The sequence below is a fragment of the Magnolia sinica genome, chromosome 2 (assembly GCF_029962835.1).
Source record: "Magnolia sinica isolate HGM2019 chromosome 2, MsV1, whole genome shotgun sequence".
NCBI classification, from domain to species: domain Eukaryota; kingdom Viridiplantae; phylum Streptophyta; class Magnoliopsida; order Magnoliales; family Magnoliaceae; genus Magnolia; species Magnolia sinica.
Genome location: NC_080574.1, coordinates 45360923 through 45379914, shown reverse-complemented (window position 1 = coordinate 45379914; position 18992 = coordinate 45360923). Strand labels below are relative to the sequence as shown.

At 40.3% G+C, this 18992-nt stretch overlaps 1 protein-coding gene across 1 annotated transcript in view; it reads right to left on the bottom strand.

The window, feature by feature from the left end:
- Window positions 1-2301: 2301 nt before the first annotated feature.
- LOC131237068 (protein HIGH CHLOROPHYLL FLUORESCENCE PHENOTYPE 244, chloroplastic) overlaps window positions 2302-18992 on the bottom strand; it is a 35324-nt gene continuing 18633 nt past the window's right edge. The window contains exons 4-8 of the mRNA XM_058234718.1: window positions 4657-4851; window positions 3711-3803; window positions 3504-3599; window positions 2983-3123; window positions 2302-2850 (exon numbers count right to left, since the gene is read on the bottom strand). Of these exons, the coding sequence (XP_058090701.1) occupies window positions 2674-2850; window positions 2983-3123; window positions 3504-3599; window positions 3711-3803; window positions 4657-4851 (702 nt within the window). The 3' untranslated portion in view covers window positions 2302-2673. The remainder of the gene's footprint in view (window positions 2851-2982; window positions 3124-3503; window positions 3600-3710; window positions 3804-4656; window positions 4852-18992) is intronic.

The window sequence follows — 18992 nt, the reverse complement described above, 5'->3', positions numbered from 1 at the left end:
AGCGTGCGGGTTTGTTTGGCGCATTGGTTCGTCCAATAGTCCCCTTTTTGGGGTTTAGATAGGTGGGCTTGGGGTTTGGGTAACGGGCTCTGGTTAGAGTATGGGGTATAGGCGAGGGCTGTATGTGAATTGAATGGTTTGGATTAGGGTTTTAGGTTGCAGGTTGGGGGTTTGAGCTTTGGGTTAGGGTTTAGGGTGAGGTTTAGGTTTAAGCTGCAATTAGGTTTAGGATATGATCATGCTTCCCGGATTATCTTAGCCTTCTCAAGGTGTCAACCCGGGTGGGGTGTTAACAGGAGGCAAGGATGGAGCATTAGAGATGAGGTACTTAAACGATTGCTTTTATTAGTGTTTCACCTTGAGTTTATTTTATTTGAAAATTTTTAATAAAATAAAGTAGAATATAATTGAAAAATGACAGTGGTAGTTGAGTAGGATTTGAATTCATAAATTTTATTTTAATTTTAAATTATGAATATTATTATTTAGATAATTAAATAGTTGTTTGGTTTAGGCATATGGTGAATTGAATATGAATGCGATGTATAACCTTATATTACTTAATTCATACTTTAGAACTTGAGATCAAGGTCATTGTACTCGAGTTTTAGATTTCGGAGTGTGAAACAATTGTCCTTTTTGCAATCTTCAATTGACCATTTTCACCAAAAAAAATTTAGACATCTTCATTAAACTTTTTCAATGATAGAAATCTCTTCTATAAGGTTGGTACATGTAACACACCAAAGACTATACATGTGATACCATCAAACAAAGTAATTGTGACATCTCTGATCCCCACAATTTTACACATGCTATTATCGCCCATGTAAACTTTGCTGCCATCACATGATGATGTGTAGAAATAATTCATGTGTGGATTTATATAGAACGAAGTACTTGAATCTAAAATCTATTAATGGCTTAGATTCTCTCATGAAATTAACAACAAATTTTTCATGTGTTTTTCTGTTGGATTTTTCGATAAGTGACATGGACATGGGTCCATATAAATATCTGGACCGTTGTTAAGATTCTTAATCAAACTATTCCATGAATTTAGAATTGAATAAAAAAGAAGTGTGACATTTTCTTCATTGTCAATCTTCATATTGATCGTCGCTAATCTGCTAATCAGGGTGTTAAACCCATTCATGTGTTCTTATAAAGATGAACATTTCTTCATGTTCAAATTGCACAGTTGTCATTGGAGAAAAAAACTTGTTTAACATCAATTTTCCTTCATACAAGTTTTGTAATTGTCCCACAAACATTTTGCAGTGGTTTGATTAGACACGTTGAAAAAAGAGAATCATCTAGTGCAAAAAAAACAAAACAAAAAAATTGCCATAACTAACTAATTTTTTCCCTCAAATACCTCACCTCTCATCTCTTTTTGCTTGGTAATTATGGCTAAAGTCTGAAGATTAAGTACCGAATTTGAAACAACTTGTTTGTTAACAAACATCTGAAATGTCTGAAATATGTTAATTTGACACATTTGCCCCTCTCTCCTATTTGGAAATATTTTACATTATAAAGAAATTATTTTTTATTAAATAAAAATAAAATCATTATATTTAATTCAAATAAACTAAAGTACTTAATAGAAAATTAAAATATCATTATTCATTAAAAAAAAAAAACAGAAAAAAAAAAAATCAATGATTTGCATGTATAAGTGTGGTGGCAATTTCTTATCGCATAGTTTGTTCAACAATATGCCTCTTAAACCCACATAAGCATGTTCTATAAGAATTAACTCAAAAGGTAAATTCATCATGTCAATCAAACGAGGTCTAATAACATTGGTTTCTGAGGCACAACCCCAACAAACTCGATATTTAATTATTGCAAATTGAAAATATTAGAAATGTAATAAATATAAAATAGGATAAGCATATAGAATGTAACTTAAACAAACAATAACAAAGATACCACACTAATGAAGGGTGTTTCTTCTTTTGGTTGAGGTTTGGGGTTCAAATCACAATCCCAATTTTTTTGCTTTTAATAGCTGAGGAGCCATGTGTAAACTTGAGGGGTCCATCAAGAGAGCCATGCTGTGTAAAGGCTCAACCCCAAAATCAGGCCATGCTACTTAAAATAAATGTGATATCAGTACACTGTATCACACACCATGGCTTGCCAGTTGTGTCGACTGGACTAAGTTTTTTTGCGAGAACATCTACCCTGTTGCCCACCAATGGAGAGCTTGGGTCTGGAGACGTCCACTGGTGTGTAGATAGGGTTATACACATGGGCGCTTACCAAACCTCAACCTATTGATATGTACTAAAATTCTCAGTAACTAATTTCATTAAGTATCAGCAATGTGACATCTTTCTTATGTATTGGAAATTGAGCTATATTTCAACACTGCCTGCTTCTCATCTTGCACTAATTTTCCTGTTTCATCTTGGTATGGTATTCGTACATTCCTTTGTATGCACATGTTACACTTACAAGTTCTACTCAACCGCAGCAAAAAGAGAGGTTCTCTAGGACTAGATTTCTGAGGAAAATGAACAGAACAAAGAATAGCTGAAAAAACACGATACCTCCATTGGTTTCTTCTTCACTGCAAACATCCCTTAATATGGACTTTCAGAAACTTTACATGATTCCCAACTCATTCACATCACTTCATGTACAACGAAAGGATAGGCATTTTCAGAAGTAAATGTCGGTTTGCTTTGACTGTGCTTTGATGTCTTTCAATTTCTTCAATATGTTGGTAAAGTAGTCCTGCAAATATTTCTCTAGCGTGACAATGTCTTTCTGATCAACCCCAAGAAGATTATATGTCTCCGTCATGGGGACTGAGAAAACTGTGTTACTTGAGAGCACCTGTAAACACCAACAGATAGACATAAGCAAAGTCAATTTTCTCAATCAAAAGTTGAAGAATTTTGGATCACCATCTGCATCATGTGCTAACATCTACTAATGGTAATAGGAGACCATGAAAGAAATTATTACCTCTGAAAATGCCAATCTATCAGCAACATCGTTTGTCCACTGGAAACACCTAGTTAGCTGGCGAGTGAATCTCAAGATGGAAACAGGGACCGTAGTTACATTTGCATCTTGTCCTGCAAGCCTCTCACACAAAGTAATCACCTACAACCAAGGAAAAAAAAAATGCTTTTAACAATAAAAAGAGAATCAAATGCATGCTTCAGAAGTATTCGCAAGGTAATTTCCATTTGCTCAATTATGTAATAGAAACAAAGGGCCCATGTGGACACACCCTCCAATGGGGTGTTTGAGGCCTAAACACCATTTGATCCAAATGGATGTGATGCATTTTGCGAACCCCTTTCTTGTCTACCGCTTGACAAAATAGGCGTTAAAACGCCGACTCGGCAAGTCGATTATTAAAAGCAGGCTTGAAACCCCCTTTTCTCAGAAACCCCTTTCGAGAAGTGCATCCAAAATGGTCCTAAACATGTGGCTCCAAGAGAATTTCAAATCTCACAACATAACATATCCTTCTCTACCTCTTGGGTTGTCCAAGCACGAGGTCCCGCAAATGTCAGAAGTTTCTTATCAATTTTCTCATTCCTTAGACCTATAAATGTTAATCGGGCTATATCCTGAAAAAAATAGGAAACTAGTTTAGATGCCATGTAGAAATTCAATGTTTTCAAGTCAAAATTCAAAACGACAAGCTAAATAAGGATTTAGATGAAGAATGTATTTTGGACCTGGGTGTCCATGTAAGCTATTCGAGTTGGGGCATCAGTTCCCCACACAGACTTCTCTTCAAGAATCGGTACTGCATACTGCCCAATTAGGCCCTGTCATTATTAACATTGTGCATTAATACCAAGATGACAAAACAATCCATGCTAGAATGCAACCCTAAGTGACAAGAAAGATGGCATGATGTTGTGGAACAGCTTGCGAACGACTTCATGGATGGTCAGGATCGAAAGAATCACACCAATAAGTTTGATCTGGGGTGAAAAAGGTTTAAAACTGCAGTATAGCTCTGACGGCAATAACTCTACGACCGATTATTGGATTCATGCGTGAAATATGCTGTTGGAAAGCTGTGAATAAGCCCCAAGGGATTTCTTGAAAAAAGTCCATTTTTCTCGGTCAAATCACATTTTCGTTCAAAACTTACTATTTTTAATAAGTTACATTTTTTCTATTTTTAGGGTTTTAAGAGTCTGGTTGTGGTCCAAAGTCTTTGTTTTGGTAATCTAGGAGTTGTTTATGAGTTTGGGTAGGGCTACACGTTTTTTTTACTATTTTGGGAGACTTTACAATTTTGGGAAAGTTGTCTAGTTTAAGTTGGATTAGGAGTCTAGGGCCTTTTTACTTGTATATGCACATCACTACATCAGATATGTTGTAAGCAGCACTTTTCATTCAATAACATTATGTTATTTTCCTTTTAGAGATTTGTCTCCTTGTGGATTCAAGGACTATTTTAGGGAATAAGATGGTGATCTTATTCCTTCCCTTTTCCACCATGCACCCACTGCATTACATTCCCACACATGCCATTATAATATTTAAAACAGAAAAGAATAAGTAATTTGTAGTAGTAATCTCAAACTCCAAACGGATGGTTTGTTAAACTAAAACAAGTTTGAGCAAATGCAATCATAAAGAGAGAATTTGACTTGGCAGATGGAGTACCTGCATAAAACCACATAGTCGAATAGTGATGTAGGTTAGACCTGAATCTTGAAGAAACTTCTCAGTGCAATGCTTGATATCCATCAAAGGAACTTCTGGATGCTTATCACAGTTGTGGATTGAATAGAATACATACTTCTGAATACCCATTGCCTTTGCACATTGTATGAGAGCAACTTTTCCTTCCCAATCTACCTAAATTAACAAGTCGGTAAGAAGAAGAATATGAACTTGAATGCAAATCAGTTGATCTGAACTAATGCATAACTTTATGTGAGAGATTCGAAAACAAAGTAAAGAAAGATATTATATAAATAATTAGCAATGATCATAACCAAAATTAAGTATCTTCATCAAGGTTATCTATTACCACCATTCCGTATACCAAAATAAAAATAAAAATCCATCATGTAGTGTTGAATAACAATGGGGGTCCGTTTCGTTAGGGGATCCCCCACAATCGGGATTAAGTCTAATAATCCCGACTTGGCAGGTCCAATGCCCACCACGTAAGATTTACAGCAATAAATCAATGTTTTCCTCCATATAAATGCAAACTAAGTCTCCAAAAAAAAAAAAACACTGTTAATTGTGTTTTTGCAGAGGAAAGCCTGCTTAAGTGCTGCAAATCCTATATGGAGGGCATGGGGTCTGCCAAATCAGGATTAGAGTTAAATCCCAATATGCAGGATCTCCTGCCCAAACGGACCATAAAATTTTGTCTTTTTGCTGATTTTTAATGTTATTAAAGCTAAGTAGCAATCACATTACCCCATATAACAAGAGTTGAGGATGACCATATAGGACATATAATTAATGAGACTGAGATGTTCTAAGTCAAACAATATCCTTGGACATGTTTTATCAATGAAATGAGGAATCACCCTATTAACTACTTGAATAATAGTAGATAACTAATCCAAACTACAAAATTCAGTCTCAATCTAAACTTAGTGTTCCATTGAAAATGCCCAAAGACTCTACACTGTCAACTCGACAGCTGACATCTCAAATTTTCATAGAAAGGAAGTATCAAATGGTGTAACTAAGAAAAGGTAAAAACATTAATTTTTTTTGGAAAAGGAATGATTTTATTTTTTTAAATATTACCTGAGTTAATTACATATAATGGGCATGACTCCAACGCGCACTATGAATGCTGAAGGGCAGGTGCACAGATATCTCCCACAATTTAAAACGATTGGCAACAATCTCACGAGTTCAACATGCAACTTTTCAAAAGCCTAGTTTAAATGCATGTAAAGATTCCTGCCCACAGTTATTGGATGGTGGAAGACGTGCTCCCCACCTATTGGTGCACGCTGTAAGATGCAATCTTTCCCATATTTAGATATTTCTGGACCATGGGCCTTCGCTCTCTAGACCATGGGTCGTCTCTTATTCTCTTCCTATTTCTCTTATTATTAATTTTCTTTTGTTTTTCCTCTTCCACCCTCGGTTTCAACAGTATTTTATGTAATTTAAGACACCACTTAATATAAATAAGGAGATTGGACATCCAACCCTAATTTCTCATTAACATGGTATCATAGCAAAAAAATTTGTAGGGTTTTCTTCTCATCCTCCCTTCTCGATCTCCCTTCCCTTTTCTCTCTTTTTTCTTCTTTTCTCTTCTTTTCTTTCTTCTTCTCAGATTTTCTCTCGGTGTAAGAGTCATTGCAACCTAATCAACAATTGAAAGTCATTAATGAGGACGGATCTTGCGGCAATTTCTAATTTTGTTTCAAGGGTTACTGGACATTCAATTTGATCAGGTTTTGTCATTTTTTTTTTCTAAAGGAGACGAATTTTTTTTTAGAGGTGCAAAAGACGTGCAAAACTACAAAGGAAAGCCCAAGAAGAGGCCAAAAGAAACCCTCTACATCAATGTTCAAAGAAGATAATAGCCCGCTTGACTGACTTTGACACAGACTCGCATTTATCTCTAAAGCATCAATTGTTCCTTTTGCCCTATATGGAGCAAAGACCCGCTAGTAGGAAAGTCTCCAAAAAAGCTTCCCTTATTGTGTCCACTCCCGTGCCAAGCAAGCGACAACCCTTTGATCGATGCGGGCATCAAACAGAGAGGCGACAAAACCCTCAACAAGCCCTCCAAACCGACCTCATAAGCAGACCATGAATAAATTAGTCCATATTGGTGTGTTTTTATTCTATTTTTTTCAAAAACTGGTTTGTGACAGCTAGGGTTTGCTGAATATTTTTGTTTAAGATTTTCGTCTTCTTTTTTTTCTCTTTCATCCCAATTTATAACAGTTCTTTTGTAGCCAACAATCAGATATTTGAGATTTTTTTTTTTCATTTTGAAGATTATCAAGATTCATTGATATCTAGTGAATTTAGCCGCAAGATCCCCTTGTTTTCATTGGGGGTTTGATTTGGAGCTACGAGGATCCAAGACTTTTTAAAAAATAAAAAAAAATAAAAAAAAAGGTCTTTTTTATACTATTGCAAGTTATAGTTGGTTATATCATTTTATTTTATTTTTCGTATTGATTGGTGTAAAGTCTTAATATTTAACACTTTTTTAATTGTTTGGGATTAAATAACTTCATCGTCAATATTTGAGATATAGATCCCATCACCTCCAAGATGGAGATGTTGATTGTTCATTATGAGAATCCTGGATTGCAGACTACAACTCATAAACTTAAGTCCAGCAATTGTTTTTAATGGTTAAAAGTTTTTGAGATGCTTGCTGTAGAAAAACATTAATTAGGATATATTGATGACAGTACATTGGAACCACCCATGCCTGATCCTTCTTATGGAGAGTGAAAATTGAATAATTTATTAGTTGTCCTGTCTCATGAATTATATGGAACTAGAGGTTACTAAATGACTTTTTACGTTATACTGCACGTGAGATTTGGTTGATTACTTATGAATTATATATGGATTAGACTAATATGGCCTTAATTTACAATATTTATCAAAGGATTAATCATTTGAGACAGGGGAGCGATAAATGTCTAATTATTATGCTAAGATGCATGGTTTGTGGCAAGAATTACCTTTCCTAAATGATCTTCGATTTGTTTGTTCTACGGATGCAGAGGCATATAAAAGAAGTGTTGAAAAAAATGACATTTGAATTGTTAGCAGGTCTTAATTATGAGTTTGAGCCTGTTCAAGCTCGGATTCTCCGTTCTCTTACTTTACCTTCACTTAACAGTGTATATGCTTTTCTGTTATAAGATAAGAAGTGTTGTATAATTACATAATTAACTGTGGTTGAGAAATCTGCCTTAGTGACATGATTCAAAATTTTTGATGATGTTGGTACTAGCTGACGTAGAGATACAAGAAGAGGAAGTCATGATGATGGTCGAGGTCATGATCATGGTATGAATCATCAATAATTGTGGTAGATATGGATATATTGTTGATTACTATTGGGTCCTTTATGGTCGACCTCGAGGTCGAGCCGCCAATTCTGCAGCTGCAGATGATAAGGATTGTTGAGGTGTAGAGCCAGCACTGTTAGACAGGCTGTGTTAGACAGGCTGAAACATACCTTGTATAGACCTTGTATAGCTAGCATACCTTATATAGTTGGTTTTCCATAGGTAGATGATTCTGAATTTATTTCTTTCCTTGTATAGATGCTGTAATCTCTATATATTCAACCCCTTTGGGTTGTCTCAAATACACAAAAGCTTTCAGCTCGTCTCGGTTTATATGGTATCAGAGCATCACTGATCCAAATCCGGCACCACCTGTCAGATCCGACCACCCCTGTTGCGTCGTCTAATCATCCCTCTGCTCGTCCAAGCACCATCTGCTGCTCGTCCCGCGCCCCTGTTGCAGATCCGACTATCCCCTGCTCTTCCGAACGTCCCCTGTTGCAGATCCGGCCACCTCCTGCGCGTCCGACCGTTCGTCCGACCACCCCCTGCGCGTCCGACCACCCCCTGTGCGTCCGACCGCCCCCTGCTGCGTGTCCGACCACCCCCTGTTGCGCGTCCGACCACCCCCTGCGCGTCCGACCACTCCTGTTGAAGATCCGACCACCCCTGTTGAAGATCCGACCACCCCCAGCGTCGCCCGATCTGTTGCTGTTGCTGCTGCGTCGCCGGATCTACATTTTCCAGATCCACAGGTCCTGTTGCTGTTCCTATTCTTCTTCTGCTGCAACTGTTGCTGTTCCTATTCTTCTTCTGCTGCAACTGTTGCTGTCCTGTTGCTGTTCCTATTCTTCTTCTGCTGCAACTCTTTGCGTGCTTTATATTAACTCCGATCAATGGACAAGAACTCATCACGTACAGAGGCCCCAAGGTGTAGTTTTGATGGTACCAACTATTCACTATGGGCCATCCATTTTCAGAACTTCCTGAAGGGTCGTGGTTTGTGGGGACTAATTGATGGATCTGTTACTATTCCCACTTCCACGGATGCCGATAAATTGGCTGATTGGGAAATGAATAATGGACGGATTATTACCTGGATTCTCGATTCAGTCGATCGGTCCATTGCTGTTGGCCTCACACCTCATCGCACGGCTAAGGCAATGTGGGAGCATCTTCAGACAATTTATCAACAAAGTAATGCGGCCCGGTCATATCGTCTGGAACAGGATCTCGTTAACCTTACTCAGGGTGACGACAGTATTCAATCATTTTATTCTAAAATTGTCACAATTTGGACTGAGATGGCCTTGATGGATCCAATATTTCCTAATGACTTTAGGATTTTCCAAACTATGCGCGAGAGTGCGCAAGTTCGCCAATTTCTTATGAAACTGCGTCCGGAATTCGAGCATTGTCGAGCTGCTCTCTTGAACCGTAGCCCTACTCCTTCATTGAATTCGGTTATTAATGATCTATTGGCTGAGGAACAACGACTGAAAGTTCTATCACTTCCTTCCTCGACTCCGGGATCCTCTGATATGGTGCTTGCTGTGTCCACCACTACATCAACGCGTGGCTCCTCTCTTTTAACATGTCGCGGCTGCAATAAGGTGGGTCATGTTGTTGCTCAATGCAAAGAATGGTGCGCTTATTGTCAACGAACTGGTCATGGCATTCAAGACTGCCGTACACGTGCATATGCATCTTCTTCCGTCCGTGGACGTGGTGGTCGTGGTCGTGCTCTTTCTGCTACTGCTGCCACTATTTCTTCCGAGCCGACTGTTACTGATTCTACATTTACTGTTTCTGCTGAAGGCCTTCCATCTCCGTTGACTCCTGCGATGCTCCACCAAATCGTTCAGGCCCTTTCTGCGGCCGGTATGTTAGGTATATCCCCATCTTCTACATGGTTCTTCGATTCGGGTGCTTCCAATCATATGACCGGTGCTGTATCCCATCTTCGTGACATTCGTCCCTACACCGACAATCAGGCTATTTCTACTGCGGATGGCACTAGACTACCTATTCAGTCTGTTGGATCATTGACTTTCTCTCATTCTGCTCATCGCCAGTTCACCCTTCGTGATGTGTTTCATGTCCCTAACCTCTCCTCCAATTTAATTTCAGTTGGTCAACTCACATCAAATAACTGCTTAGTCATATTCTTCCCAACTGTTGTTTTGTGCAGGATCTGGCGACGGGGAAGGTACTTGGGAGGGGTAGGTGGCATGGTCGTCTGTACATGCTGGATTTTGATCCATCTATCACTCCGGCCCGTTGTTTCTTTTCTCCTTCTTCATCAGATATTTCTTCAGCAAATAAATTGTGGAAACTATGGCACTTTCGCCTGGGTCATCCACATTCTGATCGGTTACTTCAGTTAATTTCGTCTGGCATGTTAGGGAATATTTCTCTTAATAAAAATGATTTGGATTATTCTTGTTCTTCCTGTTGTCTTTCAAAAAGTAAGTGTGTTCCATTTTCCCTAAGTACTACAAAATCATCTTCTATGTTTGAACTTGTGCATACGGATGTTTGGGGTCCTTCACCAATTATGTCTCTCTCTGGGTTACGATACTATGTAATATTCATTGATGATTTCACACGTTACACTTGGATTTACTTTCTACAATCGAAGTCACAGGTTTTTGAAAGATTCAAGTTATTTCACTCTATGGTGGAGACTCAATTTCGGGTTTCAGTTTAAACTCTCCGCTCTGACTCAGGGGGGGAATATCTCTCAACTAATTTTCGTACATTTCTTCAAGGGCATGGAATTATTCATCAAACCACCTGTTCTGATACTCCACAACAGAACGGGGTGGCTGAAAGAAAAAATCGTCATATTGTTGAAACTGCCAACACCCTGATGACAGCTATGAGTGTTCCTCGTTCTTTCTAGGTGAAAGCAATGTTATATTCAGTCTACTTGATTAACCGGATGCCAACCAACATTCTGAATAGTAAATCTTCATACTTTATTCTCAATGGCTTTCCTTCTGCATATTCCACATTTCGTGTTTTTGGTTGTATCTGTTATGTTCACCTGGCTTCACGTGAACGTAACAAACTATCTCCAAAATCAGTCAAATGTATGTACTTAGGATTTGGGGAAACTCAGAAGGGTTTTCGATGTTATGATCCGGTTTCTCGTCGTGTTCGGGTTTCACGACATGTTGTTTTTCTTGAGCACATTGCTTTTCATTCATCCCTTCTTCCTCCGCACACTCCCAACTCTCCTGGTCTAACTGCCTTTCCAGAAATTCCGTTTGCCTCAAGTACTCTCCCTCGTCCGTTGCAGGTTTACTCACGTCGACCACGTACAGATCCACCACCTATTACTCAACCCGAACCTACTGTACCCGTTGCTGATCCCGAACTTACCTCGATCCGTCGTTCCGCTCGTGAACATCGAGCGCCTGATCGGTTGATATGCTCTATGTCTGCCATGAATGCTACTTTGGATACCGTTTCTATTCCTACTTCATACTCTCAGGCAGCCACTCATGATTGTTGGAAGAAGGCTATGGCAGAAGAACTTGCAGCATTGGCAGATAATCATACGTGGGACATTGTCACTCGACCTGCTGACCAACAGCTAATTGGTAGCAAATGGATTTATTCGGTCAAACTCAAGTCTGATGGATCATTGGATCGATACAAGGCTCGACTTGTCGCTCGAGGATACAAACAAGAATACAGAATTGATTATGATGAGACTTTCGCTCCCGTGGCCAAGATGAAAACTGTTCGTACTCTTCTGGCTATATCTTCTGTTCGCTCATGGCCATTCGCTCAGATGGATGTGAAAAATGCCTTTCTTCATGGAGATCTTCAAGAAACCGTGTATTTGAAACCTCCTCTTGGCTCCTTAATCCCTGACAATAAGGTATGTCGTCTAAAGAAAGCCCTGTACAGCCTCAAACAGGCACCTCGGGCATGGTTCCAACGCTTTCACGATGTTGTTACGGGTGCTGGCTTTACTCAAAGTGGTCATGACCCATCCTTATTTTTGCGCATCACTGCTCACGGAATTGTCATTATTCTGGTCTATGTTGATGACCTCCTACTGACTGGTAGCGATACTGCTGGCATCTCGGCTTTAAAGGAAGTTCTACAATCCTTCTTCAAGATGAAAGACCTCGGCTATCTCACATACTTTCTTGGGCTTGAAATCTCACGTTCTAAACGTGGGATCCTGGTCAGCCAGCGTAAATATGCCAAGGATCTTCTCGCTTTGGCATCATTGACAGATCAGAAAACAGTTCAGACTCCCTTAGAACTTAACATTCATTATGGCTGCGACGATGGTGATCTACTTGCACAGCCCGACTTATACCGTCGTTTGGTTGGGAGTCTGGTTTACTTAACTATGACTCGCCCTAATATTGCCTATGCTGTCCAAGTCGTCAGTCAGTTTGTTTCTGCTCCTCGGACTCTTCATATGACTGCGGTGTTACGCATCATACGGTACCTACGTGGAACTCTAGATCGATCACTGTTCTTCTCCTCCACGGCGACTCTGGACCTTCATGCTTATTCGGATGCTGATTGGGCTGGTTGCGCTCTCACACGAAGATCTACCACTGGCTACTGTGTTTTTCTCGGCACTTCTCTCATCTCTTGGAAGTGTAAGAAGCAGGCCACTGTTTCCAAATCAAGCACAGAAGCCGAGTATCGAGCGATGTCTGCTGCGTGTAGTGAGCTTGTTTGGTTACGTGGACTTCTTTCCGACTTGGGCATTCCTATGCAGAATCCTACTCCACTCCATGTTGATAATCTCAGTGTCATTCAGATTGCCTCTAACCCGATTTTTCATGAACAGACGAAGCATATTGAAGTTGACTGTCACTTTATCCGTGAGAAATTTCAGTCTGGGCTCATTTCTCTACCACATGTTGCATCCCATGATCAGATTACAGACATTTACACCAAGTCCCTAACTTCTGCACGTCACTCATTTCTTGTTGGCAAACTATTACTTGTCGATGACCCGCATTAGTTTGAGGGGGGATGTTAGACAGGCTGTGTTAGACAGGCTGAAACATACCTTGTATAGACCTTGTAGAGCTAGCATACCTTATATAGTTGGTTTTCCATAGGTAGATGATTCTGAATTTATTTCTTTCCTTGTATAGATGCTGTAATCTCTATATATTCAACCCCTTTGGGTTGTCTCAAATACACAAAAGCTTTCAGCTCGTCTCGGTTTACAAGCACACCAATTGCGCCCGTTGAAAAACGGAGGCCTTTCATTGCGCTGCTCGACCGGTCAAGTAGACTACTTGACTGGTTGAGTGGGCTGCTCGACCGGTCGAGCGGTGCTCGACTCAAAGTCCAGCGAGCTAATGTTTTGGAATTCCGTAGTGCTCGACTAGTCGAGGCTACGCAGATTTTGCATGGATTTAGTGCGGATTGCGTAAATTTGAGGCGGTTTTCGCAGAGGTGTGAAAGGAAGTTGCCTAAACTATAAATAGGGGTTCCTAGGGCTGTTCTAGGGTATTCTAAGGTGTATGCTAAGGGTTTTTTATATACATCCAAAGAGAAAAGGGTTATCTCTGTGCATGGGAGCATTGAGAAGGTGAGTATATTGCTTGTAATCTCGTTTTTCTTCATAGTGGAAGTTTGCACCCATGGTTTTTTACCCTTGTTGGGGTTTTTCCATGTATATTCTGTCTTGTGGTTTCTTGGTATGATTTGATTCTATTTCTAGATTATATTTTTTCCTGTTTATTGTTTTGTGGGTAAGACCGGAGATTGGATCTCGGTTCACTAGCGTTGTTGGCGTGCTGCACAACAACTGGTATCAAAGCTATTGGTTTAGTTCAAGTGGGAGCGATGACGAAAGAAGGGAAGACTAGAATTGAGAAGTTTGATGGTTCAAACTTTGCCTTCTGGAAGATGCGGATGGAGGATTATCTGTATCAGAAGAACTTTTATATTCCTCTAGGAGGAAAAGAGAAGAAACTAGAAAAGATGACAGATAATGAATGGTCTTTATTGGATCGGAAGGCTTTAGGAACGATCCGACTCTTTTTGTCTAAGAGCGTCGCCTTCAATATATCCAAGGTGAAGGCCACAAAAGAATTAATGCAGGCTCTAGCTATGATGTATGAGAAACCCTCAGCGTCCAACAAGGTTCATCTTATGAAACGGCTATTCAACATGAAGATGTTAAATGGTGGGAGCGTGGCTGAACATCTAAACGAGTTCAATATAGTCATGAGCCAATTGGAATCCGTTGGCATCACTTTTGAGTACGAGGTCAGGGCGTTATTGATCTTGTCCAATTCGCCAGACAGTTGGGATGATTTAGTGATTGCCGTGAGCAATTCTTCAGGGCTGACAAAACTGAAATTCGATGATGTGGTCGGTCTAATTCTCAGCGAAGAATTTAGAAGAAAGACATCAGAAGTTTCAGGGGATTCGGGGAATGCTCTAAATGTTGAAGGAAGAGGAAGATCGCTGAACAAAGGAGGCAATAAACACGAACGTTCTAAGTCGAGGAAGAAGTTCAAGGGACCTAAAGACAAAGACAGGTGTTGGCATTGCGGGAAGAAGGGGCACATGAAACGTGATTGCAGGGTGCATAAGAAACAAGAAGGAAGCTCTTAAGGCGGGAAAGAATGAGTCTTGGGTCATAGACTCGGGTGCTTCGTTTCATGCCACTTCGTGTAAGGAAGTTCTGCGTGATCATATGTCAGGTGACTTCGAGAGAGTCTACCTGGGTGATGATGAGCTGTGCAGTATTGTTGAAAATGAAAAGGTTCATATAAGTCAGAAAGACAGAACGACTTTGAAATTGAAGGATGTCAGACACGTACCGAGTTTGAAACGGAACTTGGTCTCAGTAGGACAGTTGGCCGATACCGGATATGTGACGACATTCACTAGTGATTCCTGGAAGATCACAAAAGATGCCTTGGTGATATCTTGAGGTAAGAATAAAGGTACTTTGTACGTGACTTCAGGATCGTATAGTTCACTCGCAGTCGCATCAACTGGAGTGAATGGGCAGTTATGGCATCAGAGGTTGGGACATATGAGTGAAAAAGGAATGAAAGTGTTATTGTCAAAAGGGAAGCTACCAGGGCTAAAATCTATTGATTTGGAATTTTGCGAGGACTACGTGTATGGCAAGCAAAAGAGGGTGAGCTTCAAGAAAACAGGACACACTCCAAAGACGCATCTGTTGGAGCTTGTACACACTGATGTGTGGGGACCGGCACAGGTATCATCTCTTGGTGGTTCACATTATTTTGTTTCTTTTATTGATGATGCTGTAGAAAATTGTGGGTCTATTTCTTAAAGCACAAATCTGATGTACTTGATATATTTAAGAAGTGGAAAGTAATGATAGAAAACAAGACAGGTAAAACAGTAAAATATCTCAGATCAGATAATGAGGGAGAGTAATGTGATAAGAGATTTGACGAGTATTGTGCAGCAAATGGAATCAAACATTAGAAAACGATTCCAGGGACACCTCAACAGAACGGTGTGGCTGAGCGCATTAACAGGACTATCCTTGAGGGCGCCAGGAGCATGAGGTTACATGCAGGGTTGCCTAAGACGTTTTGGGCAGATGCTGTGAATACTGCCGTATATCTCATCAATAGAAGTCCCTCAGCACCATTGGATGGTGAGCTACCAGAAGAAGAGTGGACTGGGAAAGAAGCGAACCTTGCACACCTCAAAGTGTTCGGTTGCACTTCATATGTTCACATTGATGCAGAACACAGAAACAAGCTGGATGCGAAGTCCAGGAAGTGCACGTTTATAGGCTAGGGGCAGCATGATTTTGGCTACAGGTTTTGGGATACAGAGAACCGAAAAATCATCAGAAGCAAAGATGTAGTCTTCAATGAAAAAGTGATGCATAAGGACAGTGTGCAGTAAAAACAAAATAAGGCCGATGAGAAAGAATTCATAGAGTTAGAAGAGTTACCGGACACGAGTGTTACATTGCCACAGGATGAGCAAGCACAGGAGCATAATAAGGTAGAGCCGTAAACACCAGTTGTGAGGAGGTCTACTCGAGAGAGGAGACCCAAGGTCCGATACTCACCCTCCTTACATTATCTACTGCTGACAGATAATAGTGAACCAGAGTGTTTTGAAGAGGCATTATAGTTAGATACATGGGTTAAGTGGGAGTAGGCCATGGATGATGAGATGGACTCTCTTGAGTTCAATCGCACGTGGGAGCTAGTCACTTTACCTAAGGGTAAGAAAGCTCTTTATAATAAGTGGGTTTACAGACTGAAGGAGGAGCACGATGGTTCGAAGCGGTACAAGGCTAGATTAGTTGTGAAAGGGTTCCAACAAAAGGCAGGTATCGACTTCATTGAAATACTTTCACCAATGGTGAAAATGTCTACGATTCGCATAGTCTTAAGTATAGTGGCTACAAAGGACTTACATCTAGAGCAGCTATATGTTAAGACAACATTTCTTCATGGGGACCTTGTAGAAGAGATATACATGCATTAGCCGACAGGATACATGATACCAGGAAAGGAGAAGGTGTGTAGACTGAATAAGAGTCTATATGGCCTGAAGCAGGCCCCGAGGCAGTGGTACAAGAAGTTCAACAATTTCATTCGGGAAACGGTTTTAGGAGATGTCATACAGACCACTGTTGCTATTTGAAGAAGTTTGATACGTTGTACATTATCCAAGGTACTTGATCGATTCAGTATGGGAGGTGCTAAGCTGGTTAACACTCCATTAGCCAACCACTTCAAGCTTTCTAAGAAGTAAGGGGCGAAGACGCAGGAGGAACATGACTACATTGCTAAAGTCCTATACGCGTCAGCTATTGGGAGTCTCATGTATGATATGGTGAGCATGAGGCCAGATATTGCTCAAGCAGTGGGAGTTGTTAGCAGGTTCATGAACAACCCCAGGAAGGAACATTAGGAAGCTGTGAAGTGGATCCTTAGATACCTGGTAGGTATTGTGGATGTAGGACTGTGCTATGGAGGATTGGAAATTAAGCTACAAGGCTACGTAGATTCAGATTTGGCAGGAGATATCGACAGAAGAAGAAGCACTACAGGGTATGTCTTTACTCTGGGTAGTGCTGCAGTCAGTTGGGTCTCTCAGTTACAGAAGATAGTATCCATCAGTACAACGGAAGCAGAATATGTTGCAACTACAGAAGCGTGCAAAGAGATGGTGTGGATGCAAGGTTTCATGGAAGAGTTGAGAAAGAAGCAAGCAGATTGCAAGTTGTACAGTGACAGTCAGAGTGCAATACACTTAGCTAGAAATTCAGCATTTCATTCAAGGACCAAGCATATTGACATCAGATATCACTTCATACGTTCGTTACTGGAAGATGGATCGATTGCTCTAGAGAAGATCCATACAAGTGAGAATCCTGCAGATATGCTGACCAAGGCAGTCACACGGGAGAAGCTGAGGCTCTGTTTAGCTTTGATTGGTCTTCAGGCTTGAAGACGGGGAGATGGTGCACTCTGAATGTAGAAGACGAAGGTTTATGGTGATGTGTCTTCAAGCGGGAGATTGTTGAGGTATAGAGCCAGCACACCAATTGCGTTCGTTGAAAAACGGAGGCCTTTCACCGCGCTGCTCGAGCGGTCGAGCGGTGCTCGACTCAAAGTCTAGAGAGCTAATGTTTTGGAATTCCGCAGTGCTCGACCGGTCGAGTGGGCCGCTTAACCAGTCAAGGCCTTTGCTCGACTAGTCGAGGCTACGCAGATTTTGCGCGCATTTGGTGTGGACTACGAAAATTTGAGGCGGTTTTCGCAGAGGTGCGAAAGGAAGTTGCCTAAACTATAAATAGGGGTTCCTAGGGTTGTTCTAGGGTATTCTAAGGTGTATGCTAAGGGTTTTTTTATATACATCCAAAGAGAAAAGGGCTATCTCTCTGCATGGGAGCATTGAAGGTTAGTATATTGCTTGTAATCTCGTTTTTCCTCATAGTGGAAGTTTGCACCCGTCCTTTTTCCACGTATATTCTGTCTTGTGTTTTGTTGGTATGCTTTGATTATACTTCTAGATTATGTGAGAACGGAGATTGGATCTCGGTTCACTAGTGTTGTTGGCATACTGCGCAACAAAGGATTCCCAGGATATCGCTAGTAAGAATTTTCAGGATACTATTGGGGACAGTGTACCATTGGCAAATTCACATGTTGTTCCATCAACTGGTGATGTGGTTCATCTCTCGAAAAGTGAGTATAATGCCTTACCAAATGATGTTACGTAGAATAAAGACTCATCATCTATGTCTTTGGCTTAGCCTCAGGCAGGTAATACATTTAAAGCCTTTCATACTACTTCTGTGCCAAGTCATGGATCGAAGATGTGGGATATATCGGCACTACCTGCGTGTTTTGTATCGCACAAGTGGGATACAAGATATATCAGAAGATATCATCGATATTTAAAACATCGCCAGCGTTTAGTTGGTCAATTATATATTTGACTATTACTTGCTCAAATTTATCTCGAGTAGTTAGTTTAATTAGGCAGTTCATGCATGCTCCTCTATCCAATCACCTTAAGGTAGTTTGTCCCATCTTATGCTGCATTGAGCCTTCTCCAAGACGTGGCATCTTGTTTAGTTGTCACAATAATCTTGATATTGAAGGTTAGTCTTATGCAAATTGGGCAATTTCGCTAGATGATTGATGGTCTACAACAATAAATTATACTTTTTTTTATGCAATCTCATCACTTAGAAGACTAAAAAGAAGATAGATGTTGCATGATCAAGTGTTGAGACCGAATATTGTGTTGTGGCAAATACTGCATGTGAAATTTTGTGGTTAAAAAATTTTGTGGGTAAAATAGGATTTCCAACGAAGACTCACGTACCTATGTATTACGACAATCAAGTTGCAATTCATATAGCTTCTAATCATGTTTTTCACGAGCAAACAAAACACATTGAAGCTGATTGTCACTTTATTCCTGAGAAAGTTGTTTATAGCATTA